The sequence below is a fragment of the Dipteris shenzhenensis genome, chromosome 1 (genome assembly GCF_047967505.1).
Source record: "Dipteris shenzhenensis isolate YYH24624 ecotype China chromosome 1, Dip_SZ_1.0, whole genome shotgun sequence".
NCBI classification, from domain to species: Eukaryota; Viridiplantae; Streptophyta; class Polypodiopsida; order Gleicheniales; family Dipteridaceae; genus Dipteris; species Dipteris shenzhenensis.
Window position 1 is genome coordinate 68,495,120 of NC_141596.1, and position 16,469 is coordinate 68,511,588.

The 16,469-nt window shown below is 44.5% G+C and overlaps 1 protein-coding gene across 4 annotated transcripts in view; it reads right to left on the reverse strand.

Moving 5' to 3' along the window:
- Positions 1-15,225, reverse strand: part of LOC147906277 (GMP synthase (glutamine-hydrolyzing), putative / glutamine amidotransferase) — a 35,641-nt gene extending 20,416 nt beyond the window's left edge. Inside the window, exons 1-5 of one of the 4 annotated variants that reach the window (XM_087377678.1) lie at positions 15,053-15,225; positions 14,344-14,952; positions 13,233-13,483; positions 12,540-12,915; positions 12,298-12,429 (exon numbers count right to left, since the gene is read on the reverse strand). In XM_087377678.1, the coding sequence (XP_087233804.1) occupies positions 12,298-12,429; positions 12,540-12,915; positions 13,233-13,483; positions 14,344-14,895 (1,311 nt within the window). In that variant the 5' untranslated portion in view covers positions 14,896-14,952; positions 15,053-15,225. Of the gene's footprint in view, positions 1-12,297; positions 12,430-12,539; positions 12,916-13,232; positions 13,484-14,343 lie in introns of all 4 variants that reach the window. The other 3 variants (XM_087377690.1, XM_087377671.1, XM_087377684.1) reach the window with 3 other exon arrangements.
- Between the last annotated feature and the right edge of the window lie 1,244 nt (positions 15,226-16,469).

Consider the following 16,469-nt stretch of genomic DNA (forward strand, 5'->3'; position numbering starts at 1 on the left):
TGAGGGACTATGCACTGAGTTCATTGCATATGGGATTAACCTCCTAGCCCCGATGTTAGCAAAGCTTTTTAATGAAGCGGTTTGTTTGGGATTTCCACACACTTGGACCATTAACACTATCTCACCCATCCACAAGGCAAGGGATCCCATGAGCCCGGAGAACTACAGGACCATTATGATTGGACATGTCATGTCCAAGATTTATGCATCATTACTTGACTCCGAGGTTAGCAGACTTGCAGAGTGTCGCGGACTCAGAGCAGCACGACAAGCCGGATTTCGGCGTGATCATGGAACCATGGACCACGTTCTGACGCTCAGATGTATCATCGAGGAGGCGAGGTCACGGAAGCAGAGGGTTTATTGTTGCTTTGTGGATTTTCGCAAGGCATTTGACACGGTCCCAAGAACCCACCTCATACCGCACCTACAGGACTTGGGTTATGACCAGGAGATCATTTGGGCTGTCATGGCACTTTTCGAGAGAGTTTCTGGCAGAGTTCGGGCAGGATCCGGGTGGACAGACGAGATCATGAGTACCATCGGGGTCAAACAAGGGTGTCCTTTGTCGCCTACCTTGTTTGGCCTCTACATTGACGAGCTTGAGACAGTGATGTAGACAAAGGGGGGTGTAGGTTGCTCTCTTGTAGGCACGCTGATCCAGATTTTGCTCTATGCAAATGACGTGGCTCTCTTGTCTTCCTCAGCAGAGAGGCTTCAGAGACACCTAGACACACTACAGTCCTTTTGTGAGTCTCATGATTTGAAGGTCAACCTGGGTAAAACCAAGGTCATGATCTTCAATACATCTCGAGCCATCATGCCTCAGGAGCAGTTCACATTTGCGGGGTCATCTGTTGAGATAGTTTCATCATACACTTATCTTGGAGTTATCTTCTCCAAAACGAGCTTCACTATGAGACCTGCGATGCAAGCACGCTTGAGTAGAGGGTATGCCTCATTGGCCAAGCTAGAGAGGCAGTGCTTCCGCTCACACTTTCAGGATCCATGCACCAAGGGGTTGCTTTTTGACTCCTTGGCTCGCCCAGCGGGGATGTACGGCAGCCCTTGTTGGGGGCCAGACTTGTCGGATACACAGTGGGCCCGTGTGGAGCGACTACAGGTTCTCATGCTATCACAGATGATTTGTGGTAATTCATCCGTTCCTCACCAGATCATTCAAGCTGAGTTTGGGTGACCCCCTTTACAGCTAGATGCTGCATTTCAGGTCATCACATATCTGTACCGAGTTAGGGAATATGGGGATTATACCTCGGGGCGTAGCAGGCTACCATGGATAGCTCTATCCTCTTCTATGTCCCTGGCCAAAAGAAATACCTCTCTAGTGCTCGAGTTGTTGCTGTAATTCCTCTATGTCCAGCATAGGGAGGTGCATGGCATTCTTCCAAAATCTTTTTCCTCATCTCTTGGGAGATGCATAGGCAGTCATCTTTCATTAGATACCCATCTTTCAAGGAATAGTGACTGGTGGACTGCCCCTCTCGCATTTGCTGTAAAATCTCACCATAATCTGCATCATTAACATATTGCTCCCTCATGCCTTCCAAGTCCTGATGATAAGCAATAGTCACATTGTTGACCTTGGGTCTTTGGGACAAGGCATCTGACACTCTCTTCCGAACTCCTAAAATGATACATTGACAGCATCATTACCCATTTCATATGCTTCTCGAAAAGTTTTGTCTGAGTTAGAAAATATATCAGACTTTAGTGATCTGTTTTAACAGTAAAATCTACACTCAAGAGATAATGCTTCCATGTATTCACAGCATGAACTACAGCCACCAATTCTTTTTGATAGATTCCCAGATATCGCTCAGCATCACGCAATCTTCGGCTTTCGTATGATGTCCATTCTGATGTAATGCAGTCCCAACACACTCTCCACAGACATCGCAATCAACATCAAAAGGTTGATAAAGATCTGGGACCACAAGAATAGGCCCTGTAGTCAACTTCTCCTTGAGTGTATTGAATGCTTTCTTCTGTGACATTCCCCATGTAAAGGCTGCATTTTTCTTGGTAAGGTCATGTAGTGGGGAGCTGCAATATCAGCAAAATGCCTGATGAATCTCCTATAATAGGAGCAAAGTCCCAAAAAACTACGGACTTCATGCACAGTTTTCAGCTCACGCCATTCTTGGATGGCTCGGATCTTTGCAAGATCCATCTATATCCCATTCTTAAATATTATGTGCCCCAGATAATGGATCTCTTCCAAAAAGAATTCACTTCTCTTGCTATTAGCAAAAAGCTGATGATTTTGAAGTTCTTAAACACCAAAGCAAGATGTTCTATGTGCTCTTCTTCGGTCTTTGAAAAGACTAGGATATCATCAAAGAAAGTACCCGTGAAGTGCCTATACTTTCGGAAGATGCGATCCATCATTCTATTGAATGTGACTGGAGCATTTGTCAACCCAAAAGGCATCACTACAACCCAAATGTAGTGCAAAAAGCTGTCTTATGCACATCTTGTGGTTGTATTCTGCCTTGATGATAACCACTCTTCAAGTCTATCCTGCTGAAAACTGTTGCCCCTCTGAGCTAGTCAAGCACATCATCTATGCGTAGTATCGGAAATCTATTTTTGATGGTCATCTTATTTTAATGCACGAAAATCAATGCACATTCGAAAAGAACCATCTTTCTTCTGTACTAAAACTACTGGTGAGCAAAAAGAAGATGAGCTGGACTGAATCAACCCTTTGGACAGCAAGTCCTGCACCTGAGCCATAATCTCCTCTCTCTAAGTCGCACTGACTCTACTAGGCATTAACTCTATCTGATGATCCTCTGGTCTCTCTGGGGTTAACTCCCCTGGCAAAGCATCTGAAAAACAATCTTTAAAGTTCACAAGAAACTGAAATTTATCTTTGTCTGCATCATTCATTTCAGCATGCATATCATTCTCTTTTTCTTTTACAAAAACCATGTACGCAGAAATTGCAGACTTTATTGCTTTACCACATGTAACATCAAATACAATGGGGATAGTTTCCCCTTTATTCCTGGCAACCAAACGCTGGTTTTTCCCTCTATGTATAAAACTCAGCACCCTCTCAGGGTATTCTATCTTTACTCCCTTTCGATGGAACCACGATGTACCAAGTACAACATCATGCTGCTTGAGAGGAGAAATTAAGAAGTCCTCATATAACTCTGTACATGGAAACAAAGCTTTCCAATCAAAGGAGTAACTTGCACTGGATTCCCATAGAACATTTGATCAGCATCAAGAGCTCTGCCTAGCTCTTCAGTTTTAATCCCTAATCTTAGTGCTAAGTCTTCGGATATGAAATTGTCTGTAGACCCTGGATCAAATAGGATTATTGCTTCCTGATCTCTTACCTTTCCCCATGATAGCAAAAGCTATTTTTCCTTTGCATCTGAGGTACTACCCAAAACATCTCAGTTTTAATCCCTAATCTCAGTTTTAAGTCTTTGGATATGAAATTGTCTGTAGACCTTGGACTAAATAGGATTAATGCTTGCTGATCTCTTACCTTTCCCCATGATAGCAAAAGCTCTTTTTCCTTTGCATCTGAGATACTACCCAAAACATATGGGACTGCTTCCACCATTGGTCTCCGTGGTACTTGTGGGTTTTTTTGCTCCTTAGAACCCGAAGGCTTCTCAGGGCACTGGGCAGTCATATGCCCCTCTTTCCCACATCTATAGCATTTCCCATCTCTGGGAAATTCGGCTATCTGTTCAAGAGTAAATGAGGATTTGTCTTTATATGTCTTTGAAAGCTGAGTACCCCTCGGCTTCTAAGGCTGAAACCCTTTCTTCTCAACCTTGGGATACTCTTTCTTTTCTGATTTTGAAAATCAAGTTTCTTCCTTTCAGTACCTCCTGTTTGCAGGATGGCACAGTGACTGAATCGTGTATCTGCACAAGACTGGCTACTGAATCTAAATGCATAATGTCTTGAATGTTCTTTGCCCTCAGAGCATGAAACCCTTTCTTCTCAACCTTGGGATACTCCTTCTTTTTTGATTTTGAAAATCAAGTTTCTTCCTTTCAGTACCTCTTGTTTGCAGGATGGCACAGTGACTGGATCTTGTATCTGCACGAGACTGGCTACTGAAGCTAAATGCATAATGTCTTGAATGTTCTTTGCCCTCAGAGCATTCACCACTGCCTGAATTTTTGAACTGAGACCTACTCTGTGCTTTCTCATTTGGGTTCTTTTGGAGATCTTTTTGAAAGGTGCAACCTCCAAATAAGCATCCCAAAACTTTTGATTGTACACCTCCATTGTATCCCCTGCATCCATATGTAAACTATTCCAATCTTGAAGGACATGATCTCTAAACTGTTTAGGCATGAACTGCTGATAGAAGGCTTTCTTAAAGCCCTTCCACCTCTTTGGGACTGACCCATCTGTGGTCTGTGCACTCCACCATGCACTAGCTGTCCCTGTCAAGTGCAAACTAACCATTCTCAACTTGGAGAATTCTGAAAAGTTTTCTGTACAAAATGCAGCATCAAACTGCCTAATGAACTGCAGTGCTTTGTGTGTATGACCATATTGTCCATTATAGGTCATAACCTGACAGATTTACCTCCATCTTTGAATTCCTTGGTCTTGGAAGACTTGCTCTTCCTAGACTTCTTGTGTTTCCTTCTTTTCCTGGATGGTTTATCTGACGAAGAATACAAAAGTTGAGCTTGAGGTAGACAGTGAAGGGCTTGGAGATCGGTGATGATGCCTCAAACTCTTCCTGCTATGAGACCGTCCCCTATGAGATCCCTCTCTCTCAAGCTGTACACCAGTGTGCCTTTGGCATTGGCACATCATAAGCTACATCAAGCATAGTTTCTGCTTGAAACAGATGCTGAGCTCTTGGATCCCTTCTGAGTTTTTCCATCTCTTGCATACGAATGTGTACCATCTGCTCAAATTCTTGCTGAGTTTGCTGCACACTTCTTTGTCTTGGATGTGCATCCCTATCTTGTGAATCCCACTGGATAGGTGATTGAGCCATTTTCCTACAACTTGTCTGAGATCTGCAAGCTCTCACACACACTGTGTATGCAGCTGATGCACGCAGCCTTTGCTTTTCAAAGAGAAAAATTACCTCAACAAGAGGTGTCTTGCATTCACAACTTGTGCCAGTGCCGGGCTGTCAACTCAAGGCATAAACTCAAAGCCGTGTCCCCCTTTTCTGGCTACTGCAAATGACTTCAAAAAGCATCCGTTTTTTCCCTTTTTCACTGCTCAAAGGCATGCATATTCTTTTTTCTGCAAATCTCTCATTTTACTGTGTTTCTGCTGCTTTTCTGACAGTAAAAGTCTGACAGATTGGTGAAAACTGATGGCCAGAACTGTCTCTGCAACTGTTTTTTTTTCGACAGTAACTGGATGGGTAACCGGCTGGTTACACTAACCAGACTGACTGGTTCGGGTTTGGTTAGTCTGCAACTAGACTAACTGGACTGGTCACAGTCTGGTTACATCAACCAGACTGGTCAAGCTAGGCCAGGCTAACTAAACCAGGGTTAAACTAACTGTGTTGAGGTTAGCTTAACCTCAGATCTGTCACCTCAGCTGTCTAGCTGGCAGGCCAGGTCAGCTGCCACGTGTCCTGCCATGTCATCTCATTGGCCACATCAGCCACCTGTCTGCATGGACTGCAGCATCAGCCTCCTACACATGCCAGCACCACATCAGCAAATGACACGTCAGCCTAAGGTGCTGGTCGGCATCGTTCATCGCAGGAACCTTCTGCGTGTTTACGTGAAGGTCCATCTGTCAGCCTTCCCCGTCCGGCAACGTCTCCCAAATGCTCATTAAGTCGCGACGGTTGGACTTTACTTGCTCTACGTGCCTAAGCCCACAATCCCTTTGCCTCATGGCCTGAGCTGCCTTCTCGCGACGCCAAATCAAGCCTTTACAGCTAACGAAGCATGACCCAAGGCACTTGATAGGAGCACCGATGAGGCGCATAGATAGAAGCAATGTAGAACGCCATTTAATCGTCAATGATCATCCCTAGCACCGGGCTCAATTGGCTTCACGTCCGTCACGAATCCCATCGAATCCGTCGCACTATCGCCATGTGCACATGTGTGAAGGTGTCTGTTATCTCTACTAGCGCTACGCAAATACCTCCCCAAATGCATCGCCGGTATCGCTACTTTCTTCACACAGAAACCCGAGGCCCAAATCAATGGAGCCTCTCAGCTCTTCCTAGTTCTCGTCAACCTACAAGCATATGGTCAGTCAGGCTATGAGCAAAGACCTCGAAATTGTCTTCTCTAATTGTGATTGCCATAGAAGGCAATTCATGCCTTACTCTGATACCAACCCCGATGGAAAAACGTCCTGCTCTTTGCAACCACAAAACACTCTCTCTTGCTCTCCTTCACTCCCTCTCTCTACAGACACACTAGGGCCCAGGACAATCGTCGGGCTGGAACTATTCATCAAAGAGAATTGAGTACATGAGTTCAGCGTGGAAGCTCCTGTTACAAATTCCAAAACGTGAATAAATTACATGAGCTCTTAGGCTCTCTTTCTTGGCAATTAGCCACTTGTCAAATTCTAAATTACTTTCCTAATTACATGCCACTAAGGGCAACTCTGGAGTCTTCGAAGCACTTGGTCACGCGAACAGCCTTCTAGATGCTTGTTAGGCTCCATAGCGCTTGGGAAAAATAACCCTTCCTAGTACCTGCAACAATTAATTAAAGCACACCACCATGGCACCCATTAATTATTAGCGCTTTGCATGCAAATACTAAACTGTGGACTAATTCTAGTCACGGTGGGCGTCCCCACTCAACACATGTGCACACATAACAAATATATAAATATATTTATAATTTGGTTGACCGAAGCCAACGCTTTTGATCATAATTAAGGGGCTTTGACCAAGGATCGAGGCGCCTTAATTATAGTCAAGTCTCTCCAACCGAAGTTGGCACAACTCTCCAACCAAAGTTGATACATCTTGGTTAACCGCAATTAACCTTCTTAGTATAAACCAAGTCTTCTTGACCGAAATCAGGCTTACTTGACCGAAGTCAAGTATCTTTGACTGTTGTCAATTCTTTGACCAATAGAGGAACTCTTTTGACCATAATTATCCTAGATGGAAAATTCTTTAATTATGATCAAATAAATGGTCAACTATACTTTGACTTAGGATATTTACATTGTGGTGACACTCATCCTCTAAAAACACAACATAGTGCAGATTCAATCTCATGATAGTCACTCAAAAGGTTGAAAACCATAAACTCCATCACACATAGCAAGGACAAATCCACACACCCACACATACTTGAGCATCCATTTATACAAAGTCTTCGTACTGAGTTTCTATCCGCACTCCGGAGGTGGAAGGTCAGACTTAGCCATGACGAAGGCAAGCACTAAAGGAGAAGGCTAATAAAAAAGTAGTCCAAAATCTCTTCATTCAAGCTACAACTGCTTGTGAAGTCTAAATGATTTCATTTACTCTCTCCCAAACGAGCATCTAAATCTAGCTGATAGGGCAACGCACCATTTAAGATGGAAAGAATTATTGCAATACCAACAAGCCGCAACAAGGACGAAAACTTCACAAGGTGAAATTTGCATGTTTGCTAATACCGCAGAAGCATATACCTAGATAAATCCAGGAACATTCCCAAACTCATCCTCTAAAAACACAACATAGTACAGTTTCAATCTCATGATAGTCACTCATAAGGTTGAAAACCATAAACTCCATCACGCAGAGTAGGGACTACCTACTATGACATCCCCACTGACATCATCAACGCCCAACAATGGGTGTATAAAAATATGCTCACACATACAAATCCACACACCCACACGTACTTGAGCATCCATTTATACAAAGTCTTCTTACAGAGTTCCTATCAGCACTACGGAGGTGAAGGGCAAACCCAACCATGACGAAGGCAAGCACTAAAGGAGAAGGCTAATCAAAAAGTCGTCCAAAATCTCTTAATTCAAGCTACAACTGCATGTGAAGTCTAAACGACTTCATTTTAGTCTCCTCCCAAACGAGCATCTAAATCTAGTTGATAGGGCAACGCACCATTTAAGACAGAAAGAATAATCGCAATACTAACAAGCCGCAATCTAGCCCAATCTAAACTAACCCAAGTTGCCCCAACTCAAGCCTAAACCACAGCTAACCTAACCCGAGCATTGTTACATGTAGTTAAACTAACATAAACCTTAGTTTGCAACAGCTAGACGACGACGGATGGGCAACGGTAGCACGGCGGGGAGTGCCGCTGCACGACGGGGAAATCGTCAACGATTAGAGGCGATAGAGAGCAATGTGATGTCGTAAAGTAGTTCAGGAAGCGTCAGGAATGAAGCACCTCATTTAGATGTTCCTTCCGAATGTAATTTTCATTTATATGACAAAAGTCTGGACCAGAGAAAAGTGTTGTAAGCGAATCCTGGTTTGCTGCTCATCTAAAGCCCATTTTGACATCAGTCAGTTGTTGGCAATGCTTTGACTTGGCTATGACTAAAGATTTCTCTCACCTGAATGGTGGCACCTTGCTGCCACTAAGGCAGTCTCCGATGCCTTTTCCTGCCCTACCTTGCCTTTCTCGGAGGAAAAAGGCCAGGTCGAATCTTTGCCGGATTGCAAGAACTGAGCAGCCCAAAGCAACATTCGTCTCCTAGAGTCGAGCGGCACATCAGAAATCGTCACAGAGGTGAACAGAACGAGAAGGTGAATAATTACGAAAAAGGGAAGAGGGAAAGGAAGCCCGAGAAAGGGCTCGAAAGAGGGCCAGGCAGCTTGGGAGAAGAGAGACTTTGACCATGCTATTGCCTTGGAGCCCTAAAGCAAGCCTATCAAAAGGCTATGAACAGAAGGCAACCTTCCAAACAAAAAGGGGCCTATATGAGTTGAAAGTGATGCCATTCGAATTGACTAATGCAGCAGCCACCTTTCACGCATTGCTAAACAAGATGTTGCAGCCCCCTCATTTTTAGCAAAAGCAAACAGAAGCACATTAAACATGTCGAAGAGGTAAGGATGCAGAAGAGGTTGAATATCTTCGGTAAATTGCAGACATGAATGGGATTTCAGTGGACCCTTCAAAGGTAAAATGTGCAAGCCAAGAACCACACAATCCCCACCAATTGGGAGGATTATGGACCTTTCCTCCTCCTACAGGAGTTTCATTAATCACTTTGCCAAAAGGGCAACCCCTCTCCCATATCTCCTCAAAAAATATGCTTTCTTTTGGTCAACGAAGCACGTGCTGATTTGAAGATCTGAATTTCGCATTGACTCATGCCCCTATGTTGGTAGGCCTTGATTTCTCGCAATCATTTATTGTGGAGGCAGATCCCATTGCAAAGGATAGGGGGCTGTTTTAAGGCAAGAGCATGGTGAGATGGCTTTTGAAATCAAAAGGTTCAATGACAAAAAGCTCTATGTATGACCAAGAGATGTTGGCCATCCAAGAAGTGGCATCACTCCCTTAAGATAAAAGTCAAGAATGATCACAAGACACATAGATTCTTATGCAACCTAACTTGTCACCGATGCAAAAGAGGTGGTTGGCTTCAGTGCAGTCGTACGACTTTGACATCTTTGACATTGAATACAAGGGAAAGACAATGTGGTTGCATGCCTTGTCAAGGATTGGGCTTGCACAATCTGTGTTGTCCCCACTATTTACCAGTATTGGATACATGGCATTCAAGAGGGCATATGCAGAATTTGAGAGCAGCAACCGTATTTGCAGACTTGCATGACCCCTCGTGCCAAGATATTCCTGAGTTAAAGTTGCACAATGGCTTATTAGGACAGAATTTATTTAGTTTTGAAAGATGCCTTCCACAATTCCGGACATGGATGAGTAAAAGATCAACAAGCACGAGATGACTCAGAAAGGATGGAGGCTCTTTTGCCTGGCTAAAGAGAGCTTGCAAGTTGCCAAGCCAACAAGGAAAAGCATGCATCAATTGGAGCTACCACTCTCCTCCAAAACTGATTTTAAAGCACTACAATCCAACCTGCATTAGCTGTCTCGTAAAGTTACACAGAATGTCCAAGCCTCAAATGCAAACACTGCCAACTGAATGTGTGGAAGCAATGAATCCAAGATCGCCACTATGATCATTCAAGCACCTCAGCATCTCAGCACCCAAAGTCTAATTACACCTAGATCTGCAGATTTAATCACATTGCCTAGTTCGCATCTACTTGATCAGCAGGCTTCTTTTCAACTCCTTCAGTTATCTCCCACACAGCATGTGTAGCCTAATGACTCCAGATTTTTATCTTCAATTGCATAGGTGGTCCCATCCAACATACCCGTCCCTTCAAAGTTTAGAATAGGCATGTGAGACGCCATGTCACACAATCAGATTGAACAGCAAAGAAAATTCACTTACACACACACTAACCTCTTGTCAAACTGTACTAAGCAGAAGAAGCCTTCCTCTTTCAGTTGTCAAAGTCGATCTTTGATTAGATGGGCTAATCACAAAGGCATATACCTCCTGGCTTCAAATATCGCCGCCTTCTCCATCCCTGGCTCACTACCATGATGCTAATACCATGTTGGAGAATCTAGGGATATACCCTGGGTACCTTGATACCTTGCTAAACCTCCCACACATTGGAAGGATGAAACACCAAAGGAAGAAATGAACCAAAGGAACCTGAATCCTGTTGTGGACTGTCAGTGGCTACTTGTTTGAAGGAACGAGGGGCCTAGTGCCCCTTTTATATAGAGGAGGGGACCTCAGTCTGTCCCCCTCCAGCCTGCTGGCGGGCCAGCATGAAACCTAGGCTGACTGGCCACTTTCCCATAGACCAACAGGTCTGTACGTGTCGACCTGTCACATGCACCCCTACACTAGGGAGCATTGTGACACAATCTGACCCATTTGTCGTATGTTGTGATCCCTTTGAAAGCCCTAGTCCAAAGACGATTCAGGCACAACCTACGGGGGTCCTTCCCCGGTCCCCAAAGTCACAAGCCACCGTGGAGCAGTTCATGTCGCCAGGGCAAAACGTTGCAAGGTATTCACCTAGCAACAAGTTTAGAAGAGGGGAATGTCACATGCACTAGGGTCAAGCCCAGATTGCAGTGACAATTGGCTGTCTTGTCAGCCAATCGCGGGTCTCTACGCAGCAGATTTGGCACGATTTTGGGCCTCAAAAGGGCAGCAAAATGCATAGTAAGTGGGCTGGGGGAGGCGCCTTTTATAGGCAGCCTCAACCCCCTCCAGGTCGGCCCCTAGGGCTGAGTAAACAGCCCAGCCAACTAGCCGACTGGCTGGTCAGCCAGTCAGGGCTGCTTGGGTCGGCCAAAACAGGCCCTTCCAGCCCCGATATAAGGAGGGCTTGGCCCCTCATTTCAGCACTCCGCTCCCAGCCTCCAGCAGCACCTTTCAGCCATCATATTGGCAAGGTTCGGGGCCTATTTCAGGAGCGTAGCTCCATCTCCCACATGTCAGGGGAGTGGTCTCAGCTATGCCAATTTGGCAATCATGTACAACAGTAGTCAGGGCAAAGCAATGTACTATAGTTAGGAAGATCTCGTCTCTCTCATGCTTGAGCTCTCCTTGTATATTCATCTATTTTCCGCACAGCTAGCCGCAGCATGTTACATGACTAGACAGACTCTCAGACTGTAAAATGGCTAACACTGGTCTGCGCTATAGATGCCCACAGCCCACCTTCCATATCTGGCAGACCTGATGACCGACCAGATCTGTGCAGTTCCCAGAATGCCTTTGACTGAGCCAACCGGACTGGTCAACCAGTCTACCTTCCTCGGCCTATGAATCGCCCAATATCAGGCCCAAGCCTGCCAACGTGCAGGCACTGCTGCTGCTCCATCTGCCCCACCAAAGGGTCACTACAATGGCAGCCTGCCTGCCCTCCACAAGAGCCCATGTCAGGCACTGCTGCTGCTCCATCTGCCCCACCAAAGGGTCACTGCAATGGCAGCCTGCCTGCCCTCCACAAGAGCCCATGTGTGGCCAAGGGATAGGCAACACCACAGCTGCCCATAAGACAGATCTGCCATTAAGGATGGGTCCCATTTGTTTGATGATCCTCCAAAGAGGCCCAAGAATAATCAGGCTAGTGAATCTACATCATCAAATCCAGTATGAACCCAAACTGCAAAACTAGTTCTACTTCCACCCAATCCCACAGAGTAAAGTAGAACTCTAAGACTGCAGCAGCAACCAAAATCAGAAGGCGTTCAACAGCAAAGAGCGATGACAAAAATTTGCATCCCCTGTTCCGCAAAGAGGGTATACCTGTCGTAGGGTTTCCAATGCACCATTTTGAGTGACATCCCCTAAGATCCTAACTGCTAATCCAGGACCAGGAAATGGATGGCGCATCAGGAAGGCTCGAGGTACATGGAGAATCTCTCCCAACTTTCGGACCTGCAAATAGCATTTCCAATTCTTTCAATACTTTGCAATCCTTGTGCCTAGACAAAAAACAAAAGCTAAATCAAACATTGAGCTAATGGTACCATTACAGTATTGGGTACCTCATCTTTGAAAAGCCACTTTAGTGGCTCTACAAGCTTCAATTTCATCTCCTTTGGAAGACCCCCAACATTATGGTGACTTTTAATCGTATGCGAATGTACTTGGCCACTGCCTGGAGGTGGGCATGACTCAATTACGTCAGGGTATAATGTCCCCTGAACCAAAAACTTGGGTTTGATGCCCAGTCTTCTCTCCAAATCCAAAGAGAATTCATCGAAAACATTAATGAATTCCTTCCCAATGATCTTTCTCTTCTGCTCTGGGTCAGTGACACCCTTTAATTGGCCAATAAATTTTTCCGAAGCATCAACACAAGTAACAGGTAGATGAAGATCCTCCTCAAATGTGGACATCACTCGTTCTCTCTCCTTGTACCTGCAAAATAAAAAGATTCTGAGACACAACCCTCCCACAAAGAATAGACGTAGATACTCCAACATTTTCTCATATACAATTTGATGTACTCTCTTCTTGGCCCCCGTGGCAATTTCATAATTATCACATGTATCTCTATTGCTACTTTGCCCCTTAAATGACTATGATAGAGATATATTTCAGCAGGATGTCAAGAACTCTCCCAATTTTCTCATGTTAAAGCAAAATTTAGCATAATTGAAATAGGTACATCTGTTTGTTCTTCAAAGAGGGACAACGCGAGGGGGGAAGGGGAAGGCAAAACCTATGTTACTAACCTCAACAGCCCATTGTCCACAAATACACAATGAAGCCTATCCCCAATCGCTTTATGAACTATAGTTGCTGCAACAGCCGAATCCACACCCCCAGACAGTGCACAAATTGCATGTGTATCCACTCCAATAGTTGACTGTATTATTTCAATTTCTTCGTTAAGGATATCTTGGAGCTTCCAATCTGCAGTAACCTCGCTCACATCAAAGAGAAAATGCTTCAATATCTCAATGCCATACATTGAGTGCGTCACCTGCAAATAACATCAAGAAATAATGTATGCCGTTGACATGTCCATATTTCAGTGCATAAGAAGACCCGTGATGAGCCATTAATCACGTGTATCAAAAGACACTACTGTCCACAAGTTTTACATGTAAAAGCTTATTTCGTATCCAAAAACTTTAATTTTCTTACGTGAGAAGCAATAAAACTACAAGACGCAGCTTGGACACTTAAACACAAGAAGATGTTGTAGGAGCACAAAGCTCCTTGGACACGTCATGTAGCCTTTAATTCGCTATCCTACTGAACGAGTCACGTAAGATAGAACGTGCTAAAGCATTCTGATGCCAAATTCAAAGGAAATTGAGGCCATCTACTACCTCTACCATGTATCACGAAAAAGCATGATTACATGTCCCAACCATTTTATATACAATCTTAATTAAGTACAAGCATCGTGAGTGGAACTGCAAACTAGGTATTCACACCAAGAACAAAAAACACATGTATTTTGACGCTGCAATATTATTCCCATGTCATTGGACATGTAGAGCCTAATCGAAATGAATGCCCTTTCCAATAAGCGTTTTCAAATAAAATGTTCACTGTCTGTCTTCGTACAGAGCACACCATATGAATCCAAAAACATAAATGCTCAAGATGACAACGCTTTCTGAGGTCTCAGAATACTTCGGAAGCACTGAATTCCAAGAAAGAGCAAAAAAAAATTGAACGACAAGTCCAACCAAGAGAAGCTTTTCTTATTCTTGCTAGTTCTTCTTTTTCTCCCGATGAGATTTGAAAGCTACACTCTGAAGACCACAAAAGCGATGCAGACAACACTCCAAAACAATAAACACAGGTCGCCAATGCCTTTCAGGAGCCAACCTCTGGGTGGAATTGAAGCCCATAAACCCCTATCGTGGGGTTCTCTATGGCAGCAATGCCTCCCTGAACACTTGTACCGACAACTGAAAACCCATCAGGTAGCTTCACAGCTTCATCACCGTGGCTCATCCAGACAGATTGCCGTACAGAAATTTCAGTTTCTCCAAAAAGCTTGGAGCCTCTAACGGGAATGAGCTCCGTTCGACCGTATTCCTGGCTGTGGGCAGTTTTGACAATTCCACCCAAAAGCTTCACGATAAGCTGCAAACCATAGCAAATGCCCAGAACGGTGATATGACGGGAGGTAATATACTCAAAGAAGCCGTCCGGAAGAGAAGGAGACCCAGCTTCATCCACCGAATGAGGGCCGCCCGAGAGAATAACAACAGAAGGGCTATAGGATTGAATGTGCTGAAGAGAAGAGGTGCCAGAGAGGCAGACCGAGCAGACAGACAGCTGACGGATGCGCCGAGTGATGAGGTGCGTGTACTGAGAACCGAAATCCAGCACCAGAACGACGTTGCCTTTGTGCTTGGACACCGTTTGATCCATCGTTTGCTTTGTCTAGAATCGACTTAGACCAGGACCAATTCACCTTCTTCACAGCCACTGACGAAGAAAGGACGATAACGGATCCGGAGGGAGCTGCATTATTGCCTCTTCTATCGTATCCAGTATTCTACAACAAGATATTCAACCAGAAGCTTACCTGCACAGAATCAGGCTATAACTCCGAAGTCATGGAGGCAGAGCCTGAAGCCCTAAACCCTAGCTCACAAATGCGTTAGTATAATTCCTAAATTGTTGGAGGGAAAGGGCCTAGTGAGCCCGGGAAGTGCCGGGAGGGCCACCTTTCCTAGCCGTCGAGGGCCCGAGGGAATCGACACGTTGCAGTGGATCAGTTAATGTGCACGTTTTGGTGCTATGAGTGATTTGTGGTGCGTTCCGGATGGTCAGTTGGGTACTTCTAATGTTGTGGACGTTTCTTTGTGCGATTTCGGTCGGATTTAGTGTTAGAGTTGGATATGAGTCTCTCCCTTGTGCTTCTAACATTTAGGATGACTCGTGGCTATTTTTTTGCTCGTTTTGTTTCGTTTGTTGCATGCAGTTTCTGATGTTTGCAAGTACAGATCTTTGTGTTTGTGGTCGTGGGTTTGGTCGTGGTGGTTGTTGTAGTCGTGGCAGATTGGGTAGGGGTCGTAGGGGGTGTTGGTACAAGTTTTGTTCCTTTTGTTTCAATGGAGAGGTGGTTGTGGTGCTAGTAAGGAGAAAGAAACAGAGCCCGACCATTTCGATTTATGGAGAATTTCTAATGGCTTTGATACTTCTGTGGCAATCGAGGATTCAAATACGCGTGTTTTTTGTGGAGTGTTGAAGAAGTTCATTGTTGAGATAACGAAGGACGATGGGAGTCTCTCTATCCACCTACAGGTGTGGAAGAAGGCTTTTGGTTGTGTTTTAAGGCATCATAAGGGGTTTCATATTGCTCGTACAGGTGTGGAAGAAGCATCTTTCAATATTCTAAATTATGCCGTAGTCAAGTTGCACTAGGTATTACCACGAATCGTTTGGTTGAGAAAGAGGAAATCTATGGTTATGGGATTAAGGATGAGGGGTTGGTCTTCAAAGGAGGTTTGCATTTTATTGCTTACTTTGGTTTGTTGCATGTGGCGGACATTGCTTTCATCCTCCACCAAGTTTAGTATTTGAACTAAGGATGATCCCCGCCGACCTTGCTAGCACCTCTTCTTCTTGCAAGGGAGAGCTTAGATGATATCTAAGGTTACCTTGGAGGCACCTTACTTTTGAAAGAAGAGGGCTTGGGTAAGATGAAGGTTAGTTTACAAAACAACCTTTTTTCACCTCTTCTTCTTGCAAGGAGACCTAATAATGGAGGATGATAGTCAAATTCCACTTAAAAACTAACCTTGGTGGCACCTATCCTTCTTGCAAAAGAGATGATATGAGAAGATGATAGCTGCATAAGAGTGGAGTCCCTCAAGAAAGATTGACCATACCCAAGGTCGGTTTTGAAACCAACCTTGGTATCTTCTCTTCTTCTTGCAAGGGGAAGGTTTTAAAATGGACCTTGATTATCCTAGAAGGGATGCGCATGATATGAGAGG